Source organism: Nelusetta ayraudi, unplaced genomic scaffold, assembly GCF_046127955.1.
Source record: "Nelusetta ayraudi isolate G7.1 ecotype Tasmania unplaced genomic scaffold, CSIRO-AGI_Nayr_v1 ptg000060l, whole genome shotgun sequence".
Lineage (NCBI taxonomy): Eukaryota > Metazoa > Chordata > Actinopteri > Tetraodontiformes > Monacanthidae > Nelusetta > Nelusetta ayraudi.
In genome coordinates, this window is record NW_027466110.1 from 7332032 (window position 1) to 7354794 (window position 22763).

The 22763-nt window shown below is 44.9% G+C and overlaps 1 protein-coding gene across 1 annotated transcript in view; it reads left to right on the top strand.

Moving 5' to 3' along the window:
• Positions 1–22763, top strand: part of LOC142897769 (uncharacterized) — a 108372-nt gene that overhangs the window by 60179 nt on the left and 25430 nt on the right. The window contains exons 6-22 of the mRNA XM_076040320.1: positions 814–877; positions 3008–3091; positions 5070–5193; positions 5922–5997; positions 6209–6363; positions 6447–6519; positions 7475–7622; positions 7705–7772; positions 8385–8425; positions 9532–9746; positions 9857–10038; positions 10869–10994; positions 11745–11896; positions 14462–14530; positions 15528–15593; positions 18098–18202; positions 21828–21881. Coding sequence (XP_075896435.1) covers positions 814–877; positions 3008–3091; positions 5070–5193; positions 5922–5997; positions 6209–6363; positions 6447–6519; positions 7475–7622; positions 7705–7772; positions 8385–8425; positions 9532–9746; positions 9857–10038; positions 10869–10994; positions 11745–11896; positions 14462–14530; positions 15528–15593; positions 18098–18202; positions 21828–21881 — 1802 coding nt within the window. The remainder of the gene's footprint in view (positions 1–813; positions 878–3007; positions 3092–5069; positions 5194–5921; positions 5998–6208; positions 6364–6446; positions 6520–7474; positions 7623–7704; positions 7773–8384; positions 8426–9531; positions 9747–9856; positions 10039–10868; positions 10995–11744; positions 11897–14461; positions 14531–15527; positions 15594–18097; positions 18203–21827; positions 21882–22763) is intronic.

The window sequence follows — 22763 nt, forward strand, 5'->3', positions numbered from 1 at the left end:
TGATATCTGGTTTTTTTCATCACTTGTCATTGTGCTGTAATTTCACAGCATTTTCCTTCAGCAGCACATCTGACAATAAAAAAAATCTACATCTTAAAACTGTCAAACGGTCTACAACAAAACGCTGTTATATATTGACTGCTGCTCTTCATGTAGACCAAAACAAACCTGTGCACGGACTCGTCCTCCAACTATGATAATTCATACTCCCGGACCGTAGGGGGCGCTACCTCCCGACAGAAGCATAGTAACTGTAACCCAGTTGGTTGTGGATGTATTTTGGGAGCGTCAGAGCTGTTTGGCAAACAATTCTTGGGCACTGTCACCCACAGATGACGAGCTTTTTGGCCACCAAACATCTGTTCTGCAAAACCGCTGTTATTGATTTGTGGTTGGACTTGTTAGCAAAAAAAAATTAAAATCTACAACAAATTTTCACATTGTGTGTATTCACATTGCTCTGTGTCCGGTTTGTCGACCGTACAGGCTAAACATCAAAGAGTGGGAGTACTTTGTTAGTGTAACGTGGTGATAGCGTCCACGTTTTTAGCATGACAGAAGATTAGTGTTTGTCTTGTGTTGCTGCGTTGCAACGCCTCAACGGCCAGAGTTACAGGGGAAAAAAGTACACAAAAAAAGGGGGGGGGGAAAATCCTCTGCATTGCAAATCCTGGCGAGCGACGGTGTGATTTCTTGTCCTGTGAGCCGGTGCAGCCAACTGTGACTGGCATCGGCAGAATAAAATCCTCACCTCATGTTCACCTGCTCATTCCATTCCCCCCTCCCTCCCTCCCTCCTCCCTCTCTGTTGCAGATCGACAAAAACCCATCCAGGTCCTGTGGTTCATCTGAGCGACAGTCCCAAAGACGAAGGCAAGGTGGGTGAGCCGCACTCAAACCGGCCTGCAACACCTCTTTGTCTTGTTTGTTAAACATAAATTCTAATTAGACAGCTCTCCTTTTTTTTTCCATTGAAAGGAAAACATCCCTTCCTTGCACCTGCTCTCACTTTTTCTTCCCTCACCTGCTTCCTGCATTCCACATTTCTGTCTGTAGTTTCCCACCTGGCTTCCCTCTGGCTCCTGTGAGGGAGATTCACTCCACACGACCTGAGTCAACCTCAGTCCATCTCACAGTCCCTCGGCTTTATCGCAGATAAAAAAAAAATAAAGAAGAAAATAAATAAATAATAAATAAACGTGAGCGACTTGCGAAGGCTTTGTTGGTCGGTGGGAGTCGGTGGAGCCTTTCAGGGTCAAGCTGCAGTCAAATTGGCAGGAATGGCGGCAGGCTGGAAGTTGCTGTAAAAGGGAGGATGTATTGATTTTTTTTTTCCACCTCGCTGATGGATTTGGCTACCTCTCCCCCTTGTGAAACTACACTTGATGTAGCTGTAAAGATATACTCTCTCTCTCTCTCTATATATATATATATATATATATATATATATATATATATATATATATATATATATATATATATATATATATATACATATATATATATATATATATACATATATATATATATGTATATATATATATATATATATATATATATATATATATATATGCACACACACACACACACACACAGACACACACAAAAAATATGTGTATGTATGTATATATATATATATATATATATATACATACACATATAAATGTGTGTGTGTGTGTGTGTGTACATATATGTACATATATAAATAAACACTGCAAGTTTTGGTGCCAAGATGTAAGATAGAGGGACGAGCCATGTGTTTCATCACCCCAGAGGAAATCGGCAGTATTGCCTCTGCCTGTTTGTGCTCTGTCATGCTAATGCTAGCTGCAGTAGCACATCAGAACAACACCTCCGCCCATCACGTATAAAACATGTCAGGGCGACATTATGAGGTGTTTTTTTTTGTTCCTTTTTTTAACACAAAGTACCAAAGCTCTTGGTACTTTAGTTCTGTTTAGGTCATTCTATCTACTTTCCCAATAAATTCAGCTTTTTTTGATTTTGCCGTGGCCATGAAAGTCAAACCATGCTTCCATTTCTTAAAAGCACCCACCCCAAACTCCCCTTAAATCATCAGTTCCGCCCAGCATGTGGCCATTTCCTGCTCCGAGCTGCGCAGCAGGAAGCAGGAAGTCCTTTGGAAGGTGTGTTGTTGGCAGCTCAAAACTAATTAAACACTTTGTTCGCACAGAAACCAACGGCAGCCAAGAGCAGAAAGTGGATCCCGTAGATCTGCGTCGCTGCACACGCTCACGTTTCATACATCCAGACGCTTCCATTCATTCATCCCTGGCCTCCACCCCTGCTCCTCCCTCCCTCTCTTCCTCTCTCCCTCCATTCCTTCACTCCCTCCTTCCTGTGATCTGAGACACCGCGCTCGCAATCTGTCCTCTCAGCAGGAGCGCCGCTTCCTGTGCTCCCTCTTAAAGGCGCTGCCTGACCGCTGTCGCTCCTCCTATCCTCTGATCTGTGATCGGATCGCAGCGACGTGGCTCTTCACCTCCCATTGTGCATGTGTGTGTGTGTGTGAGAGAGAGAGGGGGGGGGGGTGTTATTTATATCTTTAGTGCATTGAGAGCTGCGTCTTTATCAGAGTCTGTTCTCACCCATATGATTTATATAGGCGTTTCCTTTGGTGTGTATGTATGTAGGTGTGTGGGTGTGTGCGTGCGTGTGTGTGTGTGAGCGTGCACGAGTGTAAGTCACTAAATCTGATGGTGTGTATTTAACTGTCTCATTATACAGTCAGCAGTGCAGAATTAAAAAAAAGCCCACGTTGAATGATTTTGGGCTAATGATTGGAGGACTGAGCCAGCGAGAGGCGGAGAAGAAGAAAGATCTTCTCGCACTCCATGACCAGTGGGGGGGGGGGTCATTATGTAAATTACATCAGCACTTTTCAGTGACTGGGCTTCAGCATCATCTCACTGCAGGCGGTTGGAAATATCTCTGATAAAATGACCCCCCTTATCTCCACCCCTCCCCCACCCCCTCTTCTCACTCAGCTGCTAGTTGGTTTCGAGAGCGGGACCATCGTACAGTGGGACCTGCGGGTCAAGAAGGCCGACTTCAGAATCTACTACGATGAGGTGAGCTCCAGTTCACGCTCCCAGAATCAAATTCTCAGGCCAGCTTCTGCTGATCTGATGACTGAGAGAAGAGCAAAAAAATCACTTTACTGGAATTCAGCTGCATTAGGACGGGTCGGTATTGAATGGTGTTGGGGGACTGGACTGGTGAAGATCTCAACTAGTTCTGGATGGAGTCGAGCTGCTCTCAAGTCAAGATGTTGCAACCCTTTACCCTCCAACACTGTTAAAAGAAGTAATTGAGTTTATTATAATAACTTCCAAATTAGGAAGACTGAATTTTCCCCAGTTTTCTAGATATAGTGAACTAGACCAAAATAAGGAGAAAGAATTCACTCTGTTGATTCTGCAGCTAGTTGGCTACCATCACAAGCTGCTCTGAGGGAATTAATACCACTGCTGCCACTAAAACTACCGCAAACTCACAGTGAGACTGATGTGAATCACTGACACTTCACCCAATCAACTCTTTTCGAGTTTTGCCTCCCCCTCAAAAAAAAAAAAAAAAAAAAGCCATCGTTTGGCCTTTTAAACAGGCGGATACATGAAACAGATGCAAAGGATTTTGGGGAACGTTTGATCCGGCGTGTCAGGCTTCCATGCAAAGAAGCACCAACATGAATCCCGCGCTCTAATTAGCTGCCTTTGCTTTCTTTAACATTTGTCGTGACACTTGATCATTTGCATACTCCGACTCTGGGCGTCTGAAGTGAGAGCAGGTGAAAACTTATTTCCTTTCGACCGCCATTGGTGATACTCTCACATCAAGGTTGTTTCTTTTCTCTCTTTTTTTTTTTTGCTGTTTTTGGCTTTCTGGTTTGTTTTGTTTTTTTTATTTTTCTTCTTCAAATATTCATAGATATTCCGTTTGATTTCTCAGACCTGCGTAGGGATTCATGGTTGGAGCAGCGGGGAGCAGGAAGATAACGGAGCAGATGAGAACTTGTAGTGTCGTAGAGAAAGAATTGATACATGGGTTACATTTTGAAACTTGAGTTTTTTTAATTGCGTCACATAACAGACCATCTCTTTTGAAACACACATTTATTTCCTGCAGATATTTTGGTTGCAACTTTTTTTTTGATCGTCCAACAGACGTGTTTGTCAGTCGCTGCCACGTCGCCGTGCCAAATTTCCTTCCAGTCAACGACTTTGCCTTTTGAACACGACGCAGAGTAATTGGAGGAGGCCGGCCGGGCTCGCAGCAGTCTGTCTCCTGGCAGCTCAGATGGCAGCATCAGCCGAACGTGGCTGCAGTTGAGCCTCGGTACCACCAGAAATCAGTCCAGGTGTTTGGCTTTTGTGTTCCTGCAGCTGTTTCTATCTCCCTGATTGAGCAGAGGACTACTTTAAAAAAAAATAAATAAATAAATAAATCATTGTGTGCACAAAGAGACATCAACATATTTTTCAAAAATGTTTCACTGCTTTACAGAAACAAAGGCTGGCAGCCACAGCTGTGGAGACCGTTTCGGAAGCCGAGTAACAAATAGCCGCCTTTTATTTTTGAACATGTTGCGCTACAGCACAGGTGTTGACGGCTGATTATAGCGTGAGGTTTTGGAGGTGATTTGTTAAGAACCGGAATTTTGGGTACAGAATGAATTCATCAGACAAAACAAAAAAAAAACACAATAAAAACCTTTTTTGTTTTTATGTCTAAAATGTGGCACTGACACTGCATGGTCACCACTCAACAATGGAATACTTTGATTTCATCAACTCAGTCAGGTGTAGGTGGAAAATGGAAGAGGCTGTTATATTTCGTACATTTCATAAAAACAAATAATTCACCGACTGTTAACTTCCACATTTGAAGCAGCAACAAGCAAACAAACTCACTGGAGCTTCAGATAAACTCAAGAGATGAAGGTTTCAGGTTTGTTCCATTGGCTGGTAGAAACACAGTGATTTTATTTTTAATGTGTGTCTTTAAAGCTGTGATCATGTAATTCTCTTTTGCGCCGTGTGCTTGCAGGCCATCCACTCAGTGGGCTGGCATCACGAAGGCAAGCAGTTCATGTGCAGCCACTCGGACGGCAGCTTGACCATGTGGAACCTCAGAAACACCACCAAGCCCTTCCAGGTCACCTTCCCACATGGTGAGAGCCTAAAAACTCCCTCAAATGATTTCCAAATGCAAAAAAAAAACTTTGATCATGTCTTGCTGAGATCACTCAGCAGGAAAGATTAAACCTCCAGTTAATGAGGAGGAAACTAAAGAGCTTTGATGCAGAATGATTGATTCACCCAGGATTTGGAGTGACTTTGGAATTTGAATTACTGCTTGGATTTCTTGTGAAAAATTGCTCCATTTGACAATCAGTCTCTGGAGGTGTTTGTGTGGCTTCTGTCCCGCTGACCTGCGCTGGCAGTGTGCTGTCATCACCTCCCATTCAGGGCCTGAGTTATCACCAAACAGGAAGTCTGAGCTGCAAATGTCAGAGCGCGGCGCTCGAGGCTCTTCAGCGATTATGTGGCACATTTGTCACGTGTTGGGTTGTCGCACAGAGTGAGAGAAATGAAGGAGGGGCCTCTGAAAGGACTTAACAGACTTAAATCCAATCAGGAGGAGAGGAGTGTCATCGGCAGCAGTCACAGAAGCTCTCAAGCATTTAAACGTCCGAATCAGCCTCTCGAATCTGGAAGCTACATGTTGCAACATAAGTGTTTTCACTGGGCTTATTAAAACCAGGAACACATGTAAAAGGACTTTAACTTGACTTGACCTAAAGACTACTGAAGTGAAAAGCAAACCAAGAGAAAAACATCTACGAATGGGACTCAGTCTTCACACTTTGTCCATGTCTTTGCCATTTCTGTGACCCAGGGAAGATCCAGAAGGATGGAAAGAAGGAGTCGTGTAAGCCCATCCTCAAAGTGGAGTACAAGACATGCAGGAACAGGTGCGGCTCCGTGCTCCAACTCTCACAGTCAATGAATCCTTTTTTCACTCTTTTCCAAGTACTCAGACATTCACAGCAAAAACAAAAGATCGTCAATATTCTCACGTGGACTGTGCAAAGACACAGTTTGACTCGTTCTGCTCGTCGGACATCCGTGTGTTTACGAGTGTCACCTTCAACCTTGGCCTCGCTGCTCCTCTCTCCGCCACAGCGAGCCTTTCATCATCTTCTCCGGTGGCCTCTCGTACGACAAGGCGGGCCGGCGGCACACGCTCACCATCATGCACGGCAAGGCCATCACCGTGCTGGAGATGGACTACCCCATCGTGGACTTCATGGCACTGTGCGAGACTCCGTACAACAACGGTGCGTGTGGACACGCACACGCACACATACACACACTCATGCGACGCCGTTCCACTGCTCAAATCCCTGTGTGTGTGTTACAGAGGTCCAGGAGCCGTACGCGGTGGTGGTGCTGCTGGAGAAGGACTTCATCGTGGTGGATCTGACGCAGGGCAAGTACGTAACAATGTGAGCGGTGTGAAGAATAGCCGGTGTCACTCAGAGTGAGGCAGAGAGGCAGAGGAGAGACGCTGTTCTGTTTAAAGACTTCAGCTCTGCAGTCCAGCCACCTTGTTGTCAATATATTGGAGGGGAGTGAAGGACAGATTGACACCGGAGGCTCAAACACTGAAAAGATTTAGCCCCGCAGTGAGAGGAGCTTTAATGAGGTAACCCACTTCATTAAGCGTCCTGATTAAAGTTTATAAATATATCCTGATGTCGTTTTTTAAGTCATTCCAGGATGCCTCTGTTGACACTTCCAGTTTGTAGACTGGCTGTCAATTGAGTGAAAATGGGTCAATCTCCATATTTTTTTTACCTCTATAATTCTATTACAATTCACATTCACACGCAAACCTCTTAGTTTTTGTTTTTTGGGCAAGTAGCTGTATTATATTTTCTGCTAAAAGCTCACAGCCATGCGTGGCAACTGGATTGCTCTGCTTTTAACTCTGAAGTCTCGCCCATCCAGGCCGACCTCCAATAAAAATCTGCTTCATGTTATTGCGCCCACAGCAGCGTGGAACTGCTGCTGGCTGCAAATAGAAGCAGCACCTATTAAACTTTGCCTCGTCTTGTAATGAAATGCTTTCCATGAGTCCTTCCCCGGAATTAATATGTGAAAAAAAATAGATTCATGTTAAAAATTAAACAAGAAAAAAAGAAAAAAACAGGCGGTGCAGATACAAATGCACCTTATACGTCAATAATTCTCGTTATACCTGCATTGGAGTGCGGTTTATAAATTATCAATGTGGAAAATAACTAAATAAATAAAAGAAGAGATTTGAAGCTAGAGGTGTTGTGTATCGCTGCTGGGCTGTAAAGCCAGGATGAGGTTTTGAAGCGGCTCACTCGGGCCTCCTGCAGCCTGAGGTGCCAGACTCACTGCTTCTTATGCATCTTGCAGCTTCCCCGTCTTCGAGAACCCCTACCCCATGGACGTCCATGAGTCTCCTGTCACCTGCACGGCATATTTCGCAGACTGTCCGCCCGACATCATCCCCATCCTCTACTCCATAGGAGCCAAACACAAGAAGACCGGCTACAGCCAAAAGGTAGGAGGGGAGGAGGAGAGAAAAACTTCACAGAACAGAAAACGATTCTGTTGTGTCAACACTGTGCGTCTGACTCTGTCAGGAGTGGCCCGTCAGCGGAGGAACGTGGACTTTAGGCTCCCACACCTTCCCAGAAATCATCATCACAGGGTGAGGGTCTGAAATACTGACAGTAAAAAAAAAATCTTTAAGACCATCAAACAACCTCAGGGTGCCTTGGAACCGGTCACAGAAGGAAAATTAAGCTATTCAAAAGTTGTTTCCACTGACAGTGATTTGTATTTTTAGTTTAACGTGAGTCTTTTTCTTTTTTTAATGTTTGACTTGACTGCGTTCCAACCGGGGACAGCACATCCTGGAGCTGTGCAGGGGTTGACAGCGATGTTAACATATTCTGAAGCGTGCACACTGGGTGCTGTCCGCTCCTAGGCAACACTCACACAGATATCAGGAGCAGTCTGGAAAGGAGGCCATTGCACAGATATTCTCTCTGCTGCACACACACACACACACACACACACACACACTCGCCTGCAGTCTTGGCTCGCACAATCTTTTCCCATCCCAGAGGAGTCAAGACTCATCTTGACTTTTCACATGTCAGTCGCAGTAATTGATGATTTGCCGACAAACGTGTTCACACCCTGAAACAAGGTTAAAAACTATCCAGTGATTTGTCGTCATTTATGTATTTATTCTGGCCGGCAAATTCCTTGATTTCTCCCTTCGTGGATATCAAAGCTGTTCTCTCACTCTGCACAGGCACGCTGACGGATCGATAAAGTTTTGGGATGCATCTGCCAGTAAGTCCAGTCTCAAAGCTACTCTGTCTCTCTCTCACGTAATTGTGTTCTCGCGCAGCATCATGCAGTACCTGAGGTTCAGGCTCAGAGTTAGCAGCTAATGAATAGCAATGTTCTGATATGAGATATGAGGAACACAAAAGCAAATTAGATTCACGGCCCGTTGTCACATTCACAAATGGATAATTGGTTGCATGTAACAGAAAAAAACTAACAAGCAAACAAACAGCAGCATGAGAATGTGTGTTTGGTTAAAAATACATATATATTGGGAGGAAATTGAAACAGATACCTGTGGTCCGTGAAGGAAACAGCCTTAGTTAAATCCTGCTAGCTAATATGTGGCACAAATGAATGAAAGACGTCACAGCATCATTGTTTCGCATGTTGCATCCAAAATAACATGCGGCTGCTGACGCACTGGAAAGCTTCTATTTCCATACCTGCAGGGAACCTTTCTGCAATATTTCCCCAGAGTTGTTATTTTTTTTCCTCATTGCTTCTCATTTGGAGGATCCAGGAAAAGACTGTTTTGCTCTGAGCCACTTGTAAACCAAATAAAATAAATAAATGAATAACCAAGCCCCCTCAGGCGGCGTGGACAAGCGCTGTCAAAATAAAAACTGCTCTCGGCTTGACATTTTCTGCTCTGGAGCACTCGACAGCGGTCCAGATCTTTCTTCATCACGCACGATCAAACGTAACCACATGCCCGAGACTCTTTGAATCCGATTGGTTGTTTTTCTTCCGCTGATGGATTTAACAAACTTGTATTGCTCATCATACAATTCATTGAATGTTAACCTTGATTGCAGTAAAGCGACAGCTCTGGATTGTTGACTGAAAAATGAAGTAATCTTGGGGAAACTGCGCAGTTAGCCCTCTGTTTACAGCCTCCTGCTGAAACTGTGACCACAACCTTGGCTGGCCGGGGGGGCGTTGTCACCAACGCTCATCATCATCCTGTGACATCACAAAGGGCTAATTTCTAGTATATACAAACAATGACTCATCTTGTTGCTATGAAAGGCTGGTAATCGTGACTTCTGAAGAATTTTGGACCGGGACCCTGATCCGTTGATGCTTCTCCCCTCCGGTCCTACCAGTCACACTACAGATGCTCTACAAGCTGAAGACCTCCAAAGTCTTTGAGAAGCCAAAGGCGGGCGAAGGTCGAGCGGCTGAACTGGTGGAGGAGGACCCCTTCGCCGTCCAGATGGTCAGCTGGTGCCCGCAGAGCCGCATCTTCTGCGTGGTGGGCATCTCCGCCCACATCATCCTCTACCGCTTCAGCAAGTACGACGCCAACACGCAGATCGTGGTGAGTGACACGTCACAGAGTGGCAGAAGTCGCAGATAGCCGTGCTTTTTTTTTATATAAGTATATATATTATTATTTATTTTTTTCTCCTCCGTGCATGTCGTCCGCAGTCCTTAGAGGTGCGGCTGCAGTGCGAGGCAGAAGACGTCATCTCTCCGGCAGAGAACGAGAACAACCCCTGCTTTTCTGAACCCGGCTCCCACTCGCCCCAGCCTCACCAACAACAACAACACCCGGCCAGCCCCGGCAGCAGGACACCCGAGGGCTCCAAGGAAAGCGCGCCGTGTCTCAAGTAAGACCTCCTGGTAGCAGCAGAATACAACTTAAATTTTAAGAGCATTTTATCTCTTGGCTCTGTTTTGGTTATCGTCATTTTACACCTGCACCTGGATCGCTTCGATGAAGAGCCCCGTTGAGGGTTCGCTTTGACGCAGCCGGCCGTTGGTATCTCGCCTCACGTTTATCAAATCTCCCTCAAGAGCGGGGAGAAAAAGGCCTCTCTCCTCTGAGGTAATGCTTCAGCGGTGATGGTGACAGATGTAAATGTTCACGTTACAGTAAACACTGAATATGGATTCGATTCTGCTGTTGCCGTTTATCTTTTTTCAGTCTCCACAAAAGCGGCAAAACTGCCGTCTAGGAATTTTCCGGCATTTCAATCCTGGAAATTTTTCCTTCAATGCTGATCAATGTGCCCCCATATCGTACTTATCAAGTCATTCTTTGTGAACCATGGGGGACCGTGATAAATCTCTGAGTCAGTCGGTGCAGCCTGCACAATGTGTGGAAAAAAGTGTTTTGTGGAAAATCTTTTATGGTCGTTATTCAATATTACGTGGAACGTCAGACAACATAGTGAGTCCATACCACACATCAGCTGAGATGCATTACCCACCGCTGAATTCATTCAAGGTTTATCTCGCAGAACACAACTTGAATACACTATGAATAACCTGCATTAACATTTTAGACTGTGATCTCGACCTGATAGCAGGTGCACCGCTGCGTTGCCCTGACCTGGTTGTTTTACACGCACGACTCACCAGTGCACCTCTCACCTGCACGGTGTTGTGCATTATGTCACACAGTCTGACTCATCACTGACCTCTGCACGTGTCTCAGGGTGAAGGACCGGATGCATCGGGTCCCTCCTGGCTACCAGGCGGAGCTGGTCATCCAGCTGCTGTGGGTGGATGGAGAAGCTCCGCAACAGATCACCAGCCTGGACTTGAACTCCGCCTACGGCCTGTAAGTCTCACCTCAGGTTGTGCGCGCTGGTTCAGGTTTTTGGAACCAGCAGGAATCCCTTAAAGGTCCAGTGTGTAAAATGTGGCTTGATTGATGATTTTCATAATGGTTACGTTACAACAGGGCTTCGATAAATACCATTAAGAATTTTACACACTGGATCTTTTAATTTGCCCTGAGTTTCGGTTGCCTGCTTCTTTTTTTTTTTTTGCAAGGAGGAAGAACACACAACAAGCACAGAACGTTTCTGAAGCAGAGAAGATTCTGTTTGCTGGCGTCACAAACTGAATCATCCCAAAGTGTGTGACTCTGCGTCACGTAATGCCAAGCAAGACATCTGGTGGATGTGGGAGAGAACAGAGAGACTTGGCAGCCACGTTCTGGAACATCTTTTTTTTTTTTTGTCATTTGGAATCGTCATGACTGCGCAGTCAGTCTCACATCGCTCGCCGTCTGATTGACTGGAACGTCTCTGGACGAACAGAAGAAGCAATGTTCCGCCTGACCAGTTGAGCCAGAGGCCGTGAAGCGGGCGGAGTCAGCAGGTGGCCGATGGGGCTTATGAGAAAAATGAGCTTTTAATGTTCAAAGACAGCAGCAACAGCGACAGGAGGTCGTGCCAGATGAAGATCCCTTTTGTTGACAGTCATTATAGCAAAGTGTCGGCGTTAGTATGAGAGTGTTTGTCGAGTAAATTCCTTTTCTGAATGGAAGATGCTCTTCTCTTCTCTTCTCTCCTCGGAAATCCAGCTTGGCGTTCGGCAACTGCAACGGCCTGGCGGTGGTGGACTACCTGCAGAAAAGCATCCTGCTGTGCATGTCGACGCTGGACTTGTACGGAACGGCCGACCCGTACCAGCGGCTGACACGCTCGCCCCGCAGGAACCGCCAGTCCACGTCAGGTAAGGCGAATGTGTAGGCGCGCACGTACACACACACACACACGCATACACTTGAATCCAGTCATGCACATACACACCTTATGCAATCACACATTATACGCTGCCACTTGGCATTTTAGCACTGGTTTTCTATTTTTCCGTTTCCCTCTTCCTGTTCCTCTTCCTTCTACTTCCTGTTTCTTTCTCTCTGTCACTGTCACTCTCTGCTCTTCTCGATAAGGTTGGACTGATCTGTTAGGTTGGGCTCGCACTCCACAGTCCTGATTATCAAAACACAAAACAAGCGTTTGCGTTGTCTACGTGGGAAAGAAAGACGAGCGCCTCACAATCAGGCCAAGCGGTGTAGTGGTGCAAGCCCAGCTCCAGGGAAAGCCCATCTGTGTTCAGGAGTGACCCGCATTAGCAATGCATCTGGCTTAATTTTATTTTCCACCGCGACTGATCAATACTCAGCCTTTGGACTGATCGATGTCGTTTAATCAGCCAAATGGCGCCACTAAATATTAGAGGCATTTCAGGTCCTCTCGAGGATTAAAAAAAAGTGGCTTTCACTATTAGCGTTCGGTGGGCTGTTGTTGTCGCCACGCATCAGAGGCATTGTAGGAAATAACTGCATCAAGGCTGAAGTCCCACCACTGACCAAACCCTGTTGTCTAAGCCAGCATATCTTGTTTCCAATCCTTCCATTTCGTCCATAAAGACTCCAGCAGTATGAACAATGTGTACGGTAGATCAAACTACCCCTGGTGTGGTGTAGACCAGACAAAATCCTTTAGAAATGACTCAAACTCGGGCTAATTCACCGTGACGCATCCACTGTCTGTCGGTGAAACAGACTTGGAATGTGTGAAAGTGTATTTTGAAACCAATGCAGTTGGAAGTGACTTTGTTCCATTTGGTTTCATTCTTGAAAAAAAGAAAAAAAAAAAAGAAACACCACAAACCTCAGACATTGATTTGAGTTAGCATGCAGGCTAATCAGGGAAAGCTGCTTCAGTCTAATCTTATCCCGCTCTCCTCTGTTTACTCACATCTCTCACACGACTCGGCACTAAAAACACCCGCCCATCTCAGCGTGCCTGTCTCAGAGCTGCACCGAGACACCCAGCGCATGTTATGTCATTCCGCATCAGCATTACTGTGCATGTTGTCGTTTTTTGATATCTCTGTTCTCTCTGTTCCAAGTCCTGCTTGAGCGTAGCTCTGTAGTCCAACGCCACAGAGGTCCTGTCTTCCTCCCGACCCCACGCCTCCTTCTTATTTGCCACTTACCCCCCCCGGCCGCCGACGGCCTCCCAAGCCTCTTTTCATACACCCAGCCGCTCTTAAAACATTACACACCAATATGAAATGGCCATTTTAAAGACCCTTCTTTTTTTTCCCCTTCCTACCCCAACTCTCAACTCACCTCAGATTTTGAAGCTTTAGCAGCTCCACCAGTTTAATATTTTAGAGGTCCAAGGTCCCTTTAAGCCGTTTTATGACATAATTCCCCAAAGTGCGGCAGCTGTAAATGCACTGCCTGTGTGTGAAACTCGTGGAAAGAGACGTGTTGAAGCAGAGCCGCCTCTCTGTTGCGTGAGTGCATTTATCAACTGGCACTTTAGTTCTGCCAACTTCCTGTTTCATAAAAATATTTTTTGTGTGCTCTGAGGTCAAATTAGAGATTTAAGGAGGGGAATGATAGAAACTGCAAGACTTTTTTCTGGACCGTAGGTGGTGGTATCATGACCTTGTTCCCTTTCATGCAATTCAATGCGATACCTCCCAACCCCCACCAAAAAAATGAGAAATGATTCAATTTTCAAAACTGGTGGACCCAGTTTTATTCTTTTTTTACAGTATTTGCTTTTTAGAAATACCCCTCTGTCCCTTTTGCTACGTTTTTAGCTGTTGTCACGACACATTTGTAAGTCTGCACTATGCGCACATGTACATGTACGTGTCTCAAGTCAAATTTAGTGTATTCATTGATAAAGTGTTGCTAACTTGTCTTTGAGGGTGTGTCTTATGAATAGTAATTAAAAAAAAAAAAAAACCTTGCTAGGCACTACAGGTACAGTGTAACCCTGTTGCCTAGTTAATACAGCATCACTGTATTTATTTATTTTTTTGCTACCAGAGCAGTAGGTACAGTGACCAGTCAGCTCCTCTGCAGCAGTTGCAGGTTTTAGCGTTTCTGCCCGTCCTCCCCCAACACTAACTCGGTTGCTGCTTGCTCTCACCTATTTTTTTTCCACTCTAAGTCTCTGTGTTTTTCTTCTCTCCCTTTCCTCACCTTTTCCCTCCCTCCCTTCCTCCCCTCTGCCCTTAACACAACTCACTCCTGAAACATCTCCCCTCCATCTCTTGCTTTACCTCCACATCACATGCTCCCTCTTATTTCCCCCCTGCAACCTCCCTCCTCCCATTTCATCCCTCAAATCTGCCAAACACACGTTCATACTTTCACTCCATTCGTCCCTTTCTCGCCACTTCCTCCCTCCCTCCCCCTTCCCTCTTCCTCCCACCCTTCGGTGACTCTGTGGCTGCTGGTGTGGGCATGCGGGCCTGCCTGCCTGACAGAGTTTTGCATGCGTGGCCTGTCTAACTTTTATTCAGATTCAAAGAAAAGGATCCGTACATCCTATCAGAGTAAGTCGAGCCTTCCTCATCAAGGCTGGGGGTGAGGGGTGGGGTATGGGGGACCCTGTGTTTGTGTGCCGTGGATCTGGTTGGGATTGGGGCATCAGAACAACAGGGGCCTGGGTTGGTGGTGTGAACTAACACAAGGGAGACAAACCGGACGAGATGACTGGAAGTGACGTCTTCCACTCATGTCTGACAGTTCGTCTTTGGGCAGAAAGGAGAGACGGTCCTCTGCCTGTGAGACAGTGTAAAAATTCAATTATATTGGTCTCTTCAGGCACAGCTATTATGGGTTGGATGAAGCATCTTTCATCCTCTGAGCCTGGAAAGATGAGCTTAATTAGGTGGCAATTTCAAAACAAAACTAAATCTGAATTTCTGGCTTCAAACGCCTCAAATCATTTCACTGAGCTGCTAAAATTCAAAGACAAGTGCGAAGATTTACCGCCAGCTCCACTCCAAGCCACTGCCTCCATTGAGCAGAAGCTTTTTCAGTCGTGATGAGTCAGCTGCTAATGCTCACAAAAGCCCGACGCCTGTCGTCAGTCTGGGCAGAAGCGTCTCGTTCTGCCCAGTGCATGTGATCCGGTCCTAATGAGGTGTGACGCCGTCCTGTTTTGTAACGTTGACTCTGTCATGGGATTTGCACTGCACGCTGCAGATGGACCAGTGGTCAAGGTTGGAGATCCAAGAGCAAGTATGTTTACTGCGTAGAGTGCGGTGCAGGTCCCATCAGGGTTCAGCCGCTGGACTCCTGGAAGCCAAAAGAAGAGATGAAAACATCCACATCACAGAGTTTTTCGAGCAAAATTGAATTGTTGTACGCCTCAGAAAGGTGTGACCAAGCAATCATTCGTACTAAAACCTCTTCCTTGGAGTCGCGGGTGGCTGACAATAACCGAGCTGACCTCTGTATTGTGTTTACGACTGAAACAAAAAGAACTTGAACTGATCTGACTGGGTGCCTGTTGTTGACCTTCTCCCCTCTGGTCGCCTCCGTCAGGCCTGACCGAGCTGTCCGACAACCAGCAGTCCATCGACATGGAGAGAAGCAAGTCGCCCACTTCAGGTAATACACACACGCGCACACACACACACATACAGGAGGCTCCTTGCCCGGATCGTCTCCCGCCCGTCACCAGAGCTTCCCCCTCCCGACAGGAATGGCAGGGAAGGGAGGGGGGCTACAGTGATGCTTCAAATTTATCGGCATCACATTTTTCAGGTACACAGCGCGGCTGGATGTGATAAGAGGAAGGTGAGTGTGCAGGATTTGAGCCGTGAGTTGTTCCCGATGCTATCGAGCGACAGGAAATAAAATAAGGGGCTCCTGCGACGTGGATTAAGTGTCTTGCAAGATCTTGGATAAGCGTTATGAAGGTAACACTGTTAGACACTGCACTGGAACGCTTGGGAACTCAGCTTTGATGGTGTGCAGTTCTATCCAAATGATCTCAAAATCCTCCACCCTCCTAACAAATCAAATGACCACTGAATTACCAACCTGGGCTTTGTCTGCGCGGCTCCACCCACAGTTCAGAGACTCACTAGGCTGACTGGTGACCCATGATCTGTCGCTAAAAGTGAGTGAGGATGGTTGTTCATCCCTCTGCATGACAAAGTGGCAACTAGTAGAAAACGTACTGGTGAGCAGACAGTCGGGTCAGCGGTGGCGTCCGCCCTTTCATTGGCCATCACTTGGTATGACATCATCTGGCCATGTCCAACTGGAGGAGACGCTGGGAAAACCCGAGTGGATTACAGTACATCTTGCACTTTGGCTTTGTATAAGTCAGTTAATGCTTCCGGGTGTCCTGTAAGCTGTGATAATGTGGTAGTTTTTTTACTCGTGCAAATCAGTTCCAAGTAGAAATAAATAGACGGATAAGTTACTGAAGACGTATGAAGGTAAACTTCACAGCGTGTAACTTGGATGCGCTGCACAGAAGTTGTTTAACAGACTTTACAGCACGTCCTATACATTTGCATCCCAGTCGAATCGTATGGACAGGTGTAGACCACAGGGAGGTGGGTCGACTGTTGCCAAGCAGTACAAAAAATCAACCAATGCAACATCTCGGCATGAGACGGGACTGAATGACTCATCGGTGACTCGTTGAGATTTTTTTGAGATTTCTTTCATGAGATTTTTTTCCCCCCCGTCATTCAGCTGCTTCATGACGGGGGGTGGGGGGGAACAGTGGGGAAGCGAGAAAATGGAGGCTGCGTATTTTGTGGTTTCAAAGATGGAACCCATCATCGGGCTAATTTACATGGCAAATTAAAATGGCGAGTCTGAAATGTTTTTCATGTTCAAAGCTCTATTATGTTCTCAAAAAAATGAGAGAAAAGGCCGTCTGTGCTTTTCTTCAGGAGAATTGAATATTGTCTCGTGGCAGTGAGCCATTTAAACGCGACAAGTCTAAAATGACTCATTTCAGTGTTGACGTGGTTTTTCTTTCAGGCATAACCAGGACGCTTTGAGCTTCTCATTTAAGAAAAAATAAATTAACTTTGCTTTGATGTTCTTCCATACTAGTTCTCGGTTGTTCTGAAGCGTCTTTCATCGTTGTTGTTGTTGTTATTTCTACTTCCTCTACTTCTCAGCTGATGGTGGTATTTTTAATTAAAAAAATTTGCATTTAAGACTCTGTTTGTTAATAACATCTTATGGACATTTTAAACATGTTTAAGGTATATAAGGTGTATTTTAAAAAAGGTTTGGAGAGACGTGACCAGACGCGACTGCTCTGGTTTGAGGCTGAAGAGTCAGTTGTTGTGTGCTCTCCTGCTAAATATATCCCCACACCTTTGTCTCCTTCCTGTTGAAGCTGTCTGCTCATTCTGGGAAGCTGTGTACAGTCGTGGACACGTGCTCTCCGGGGCCGTTATCATGTCCAGACAGCTGTGCACTGATCGTTACGTCAAGCCAGTTGCCTTCTCTCTCTCTCTCTCTTTTTTTTAATCACAAGGTATTGAAATTGCCAACAATGTTGTGTGAAGATCACTGCTGCTACCTTGCATGTAAACAATCAGGCTCCACCCACTGAGAGCACTGAGGACCATATTTCAATTGATGTTATTTTTGAGGTTTTGATTTGGTCAAAATGAACACGTTAAGTCCACCTTTGAAGACAGGAAGTCTCAGTTTCTCAGACAGGACTAAACTGCGGGACCTCTGACATGGTGCGGTCAAACAGGAAGTTGTCTTAACTCAAGCATGCGTGGTCCGTAACCAACATTACCGACATGGAACCTTGCACGTGTGTGACGATGGTTCCGTGACTGAGCGTCCTCACTCAACGGCTCCCCCCCCGTGGCAAAGTGAATCTGCGCTGTCAGTCATATATCACAATACTGCAGTAGCAGAGGTGCTGTGTTGCTCATTAACGCAAGTGAACATCAAGATCCTTTAGACTTACTTTTCTCTAACATAGAAACCCTTTTCGTTTGTCCTTTGTGTTTTCATAACCTCTCAACTCCCCTCCCTCCCCGACCCTCTGAGCCCAGCTGTTTGTTTGTCCTCTTTTGCCCTCAACAGTCTGTCTGTATTGTTGGATCTCCTATTTCCAGTTCATTACCCAACCTCCCTACACAATGACCCGCGCGTCCTGCCAGAGCCTGTGGCCAGTCTGAGAGCCAGCCACTGCAGTCCAGTCTTTTACTTATTGGACAATGGTAAGAGGAGGAATAGCTCGTGAATCTCAGCCTCTTCATTGGACATCTGCTTGGTTTTCTTTTGTTTTTCTTTTGCTATTGCTTGGTTTTGTTTTTAATTGTATGGTGGTAATACAGCATAGAAGAAGGGAGGATGGGAGAATTGGGCTGCCTTTGGACAAGTGGTTGGTTGCATCATGCATGCTAACTGTGCTTCCACCCTGTAAGCAGCAATAACATCAACAACACTTCCTTCCCTTCCAAAAAAATTATAAATTGGGGGCACTTAAGGGTATGAGCGTCTTATTTTTAGCTCTCTGGTTCCGCCTCGTTTTCAGGAAGAAAAACAAAAACAGTCCTCCGTGTCAAGCTGACATTAAGAGAGAGGCTGATTGCAGCTATTCTGCACGGCTTGTTGTCTAATACCTGGCAACTCTGTCTGCTTGCCCATTTGCTAGAGAAACTAGAGCAGGGGTGGGGAAACTTTTTGACTGGTGGGTCACAATGGGTTCTAAAGTTTGACAGAGGGGGCCGGAGCAGCAGCAGATGGATGGAGTGTTTTGGTGACCCACCTCATAGGAGGAAAAAAATATAATGGGATACGTTGAAAACATGTAGCTTTAATGTCAACTGAAAATGAACAAAAGCAAAGTTACAACAAAATCAGTGTCTTTGAAGCCCCATGGTATTTAGCTCTTTATTGAAATTGCTCTGAAAACACTGACAAAAAAATGGACGAAATAGGGCTATTTTATGACTCACTTAATTTTAATATAATTTCTTCAAGTTCTGCGGGCCAGATTTAAAAGCTTAACAGGCCAAATATGGCCACTGGGCCATATTTTGCCCACCTCTGAACTAGAGGGACAATGAAAAAAAATGAATATGACAGAACAACTATTCATACCAGTAAACGTCAAGGTTGACCCAACACCGCAACCCCGTCAAGCAAGTTGCCTGCAGTGCAAACCTGCGGCCAGGCCCTGTGTCTCTAACAGCAGCCCAACCGTTCGCCTACATGTTCCACACTTTTCTTTTCCTTTTTTTTTCTTTTGCAGACAACTGCTGATGTTTGCTTTGCCTCCGTGACCCTGGCTGCAGCGGGGTTGACATTGCAGTGTTTGTTGTATGAGCCAGATTTGGTCTCGAATGTGATCCATTATCATCCGGCAACGCTGCAAAGCCAGACGGCATTGGGAAGAAGAAGGAATTGTACTCCAGATGAGTACTTCTCCTCCTCCCCGTCCTCTTGGCAATTCATCCTCGGTGACATGGAATCATTTTGTGCTTCATAAACAACCGCATATCTTGTCATTGAAAAGGCTATTTTAGTGCGATGTCGCGCTCATCTCTCTGTGTGTCTCTGAGCTGCGTCTGACATTTTAATCTTGCTGTCATCTTCGCTAACATTCATCACCTTTCCAGACAGCATGGCGTCCACTATTTGGCCAGCTGCAGTGATGACAAATGCGTCTTCGGCTTGCTATATATGCTTATCAGTGTCTGGCCCAATTCTAGAAACAGAAGCCCTGTTTGTGACCTCAGCACTGTGAACATTATCATGATTTGGTCACCTTAGGTTCCACTGCTAACCTCTTGCTCACTAGTATTCAGCTGGTTAGATGGAAGTTTGAAATATAGTGATTGGAACGCAAGCCACTTTTTGTGCAACTGTTAGTGTGGTTGTGGCATTAATGAAACATTTGCGACGAAAGAAAACAGCACAACAATCAGGAAACATCCCAGATGAGTGCAGCAAGAAGAGCATAGCGACACTAGACGACTTACGGAAATGTGAGTGAGCATTTTATCATCTTTCCAAAGACAAAAAAGATGGTGTGCAACTCCTGTGACCAAATCACAGAACAATGTTCGAGCCGACTGAGATCGCAATATTAGGGTCTGTCCAAGATAAACTGCCTATAGTATGTTACTGGTATCAACGGATGATTTCATCTAAACTTGTTGTTGCTGCTCAACACTTTGATGAAATTTTCTAATCCACGTAACCATTCTGGAGTTTCACAGACAGAAAGAATTCTATCTAAAACAGCTGTGTCTGATGTTTTTTGTTTTGTTTTTTGTTGCTTTGTTTTGGAATCGATGGCCACAACTGGCATCTATTGGGTGAAATCCTGTAAAACTCTACGACGGTTAGATGAATTAGAAAACGTCACAATGTACAAAAGGTGGCAAAAAGGTAAATGTCTGATGATCAAATCAGTTGTAGGGGAATTTTCCCCTTTGAATATTGTCAGCTATGCAAAAATGCTTTAAATCATTGTGGGGTCAAGGTCTCTATAGTAACTGCTACAGTAATAAATGCTAATCAATGCAGAGTGTGATTGATCACTTCCATGTTCACATCCAGTGACTCTGGGGGGCTTTAGATCAATGTCATCTGTTCATTATAACCAAAGTGCAGTTCATTCATTAGGAGAGGCAGCCAGTGAGTAATTAGCCGCTTGAACAGGTGAATGTCACCGTGCAGGTCATGGGATTGCACATTACGTCTCCGTCATACTGCACATTTTATGTATCTGTAGCAGCATCTGGTACTTTGACTCAGGCAAAGAGTCTGCTGGCTGTATAATATAAAGACTCTCTGAGAATGAAGACCTACAACTTATTTATTTACCTACAGTACATGTTATATGTTGGGTTTTTTTCTCTTTCACAATGACATTTAACACTGAGACGTCTACATTTTTCAGCACCAAAAAATCAAAATCACCAAATGAAAGCCAGTTTCCTCGACACACCATATACCCTCTTTTGTAATTTTGTCTTTTTTCCACACTCTGGAAAAAGTGTAAAGCAGGGTCGACTCTTTGGATCCTCATTGGAGAGAATAATGAGGAATGGAAATTCATGGTCATGCTGTTTTTGCTCACGTCGAGCTCCATCTCGTGTCCCTCATGTCTCCAAGTGCACCATTTTACACAAGGACACGACGGAATATCGCCTTCTTTCTGAGGACCAAACTGACTCATAGCATCTCAACACAGACCTTTGCAGTTCCTAACTTACTGCAAAATGCTTGCAAAATGTTGTATCAACCTATTTTGTTGCCACCAGTGTCAGACTGTTGTTGGTTTTTTCCCCCTTTCTTTCTTTTACTGACACCGAGTGGCGTCGACACTTTATATTCGTGCTTCCATGTCAGAAATCCCAGGCCAACAAACACACGGTGATATTATGGCAGAACAGAGTTCAAAAGGGGGAATTTTTCATTCATGATTCCTAGCAGGTCAACAGCCAGACGAAAAAGGGAAAGTATTTCTTCGATGTATGCGAGCATAACAAAGGAATGCACTCACAGTCCAGTTTGTGGCTCAATTGGCGTGCTTGGCTGTGGACTGACCGCTGGAATCCTGCAGAAAGTAACATCTATCCTGCAGACATTGAAGGGAATGCTGGCCTGGGACAACCGTGAAGCATGAAATATGCCTGCAGTGTGCAACTGCACCAGTTTGCATGCTCTGTTTTTGTTTTGTTTTGTTTTTGTTATATGACTTTCATTTTTCAAAACAATTATTTTTTTTCTTGAAATTACACATTTTTATATATATTCATTATTTTACTTTTTTCATTTTTTTTTATTCATTTATTAACTGGTGCTTTGTTTCCTATTCTTTTGTTTCAGTCAAGGGACCAGGCAGAAAGTTAAGTCTGCCCACAGATCTTAAGACTGATCTTGGTACGGTAGGCGAAAGCCAACAGTTTTCACTTGATTTCCCCTTTAAATCATTTGGTTTCTGCTTTTCGTCACATTTTTCTAAATCCTAGGAATTTATGTTACTTTAGCTCTTTCATTTATTCCCATTAAAACTTCCTTCTTCCAGTTTGTTTGTCACTCCTCTCTTGTTTAACCAGCCTATGAGACTCTGCGGCTGAAGTGTTTGTCCATTTATTTTCTTTTTGATGTACTTTAAGTTGATTTTTTTGGTCGTTGTTGTTGTTATTTTAAATCTTGCTCATTAGTTTCCTCTACATTTTGCAAGTGTTTTCAAAGGTGATTTGTAACTCATGCCCATATTTAAATTTGAGGCTTTCTATCGCTTTACCATGATTGGACCATCCTCTGGTTCTTACTCAGCCTTTCCTCCATCAACAGCTCTCCTCCTCTGACTAGCTCGCGGTGGTTGGATCGCTTGTTGCCTCTCTCATTGAGCTCCATCATTTCGCTCTAAATGGGTCTTTTCTCTGACTTGACAGAACCGTCTCTGTATTTCAGATTTACAGCGTCGCTCCTCCATACATCTCTACCTGTCGCACAGTCGCATCACACTCTCGGGTTTTCGCTTTGCTTCTGCAATGTCACACATCCTGTCTCTGAAACAAACCTCTGCTTCGAAATGTGCTGGTGACTTGTATCTTCTGTGACCTTATTGTGTGTGACGGGTATTTAAAATGCTGTCTAAATCTTCTGTGACACCTCTTACATGAAAACAAACACATCAACTTAACTTGGTTTTCTGCATTGCAGATTTCCTGCATGACTTGCACATGCTCCAATTTAGACACACAATTGAAAGGGATTAGACACAATGGTCATTAGGGGTGGATAGTGTTTTCATTT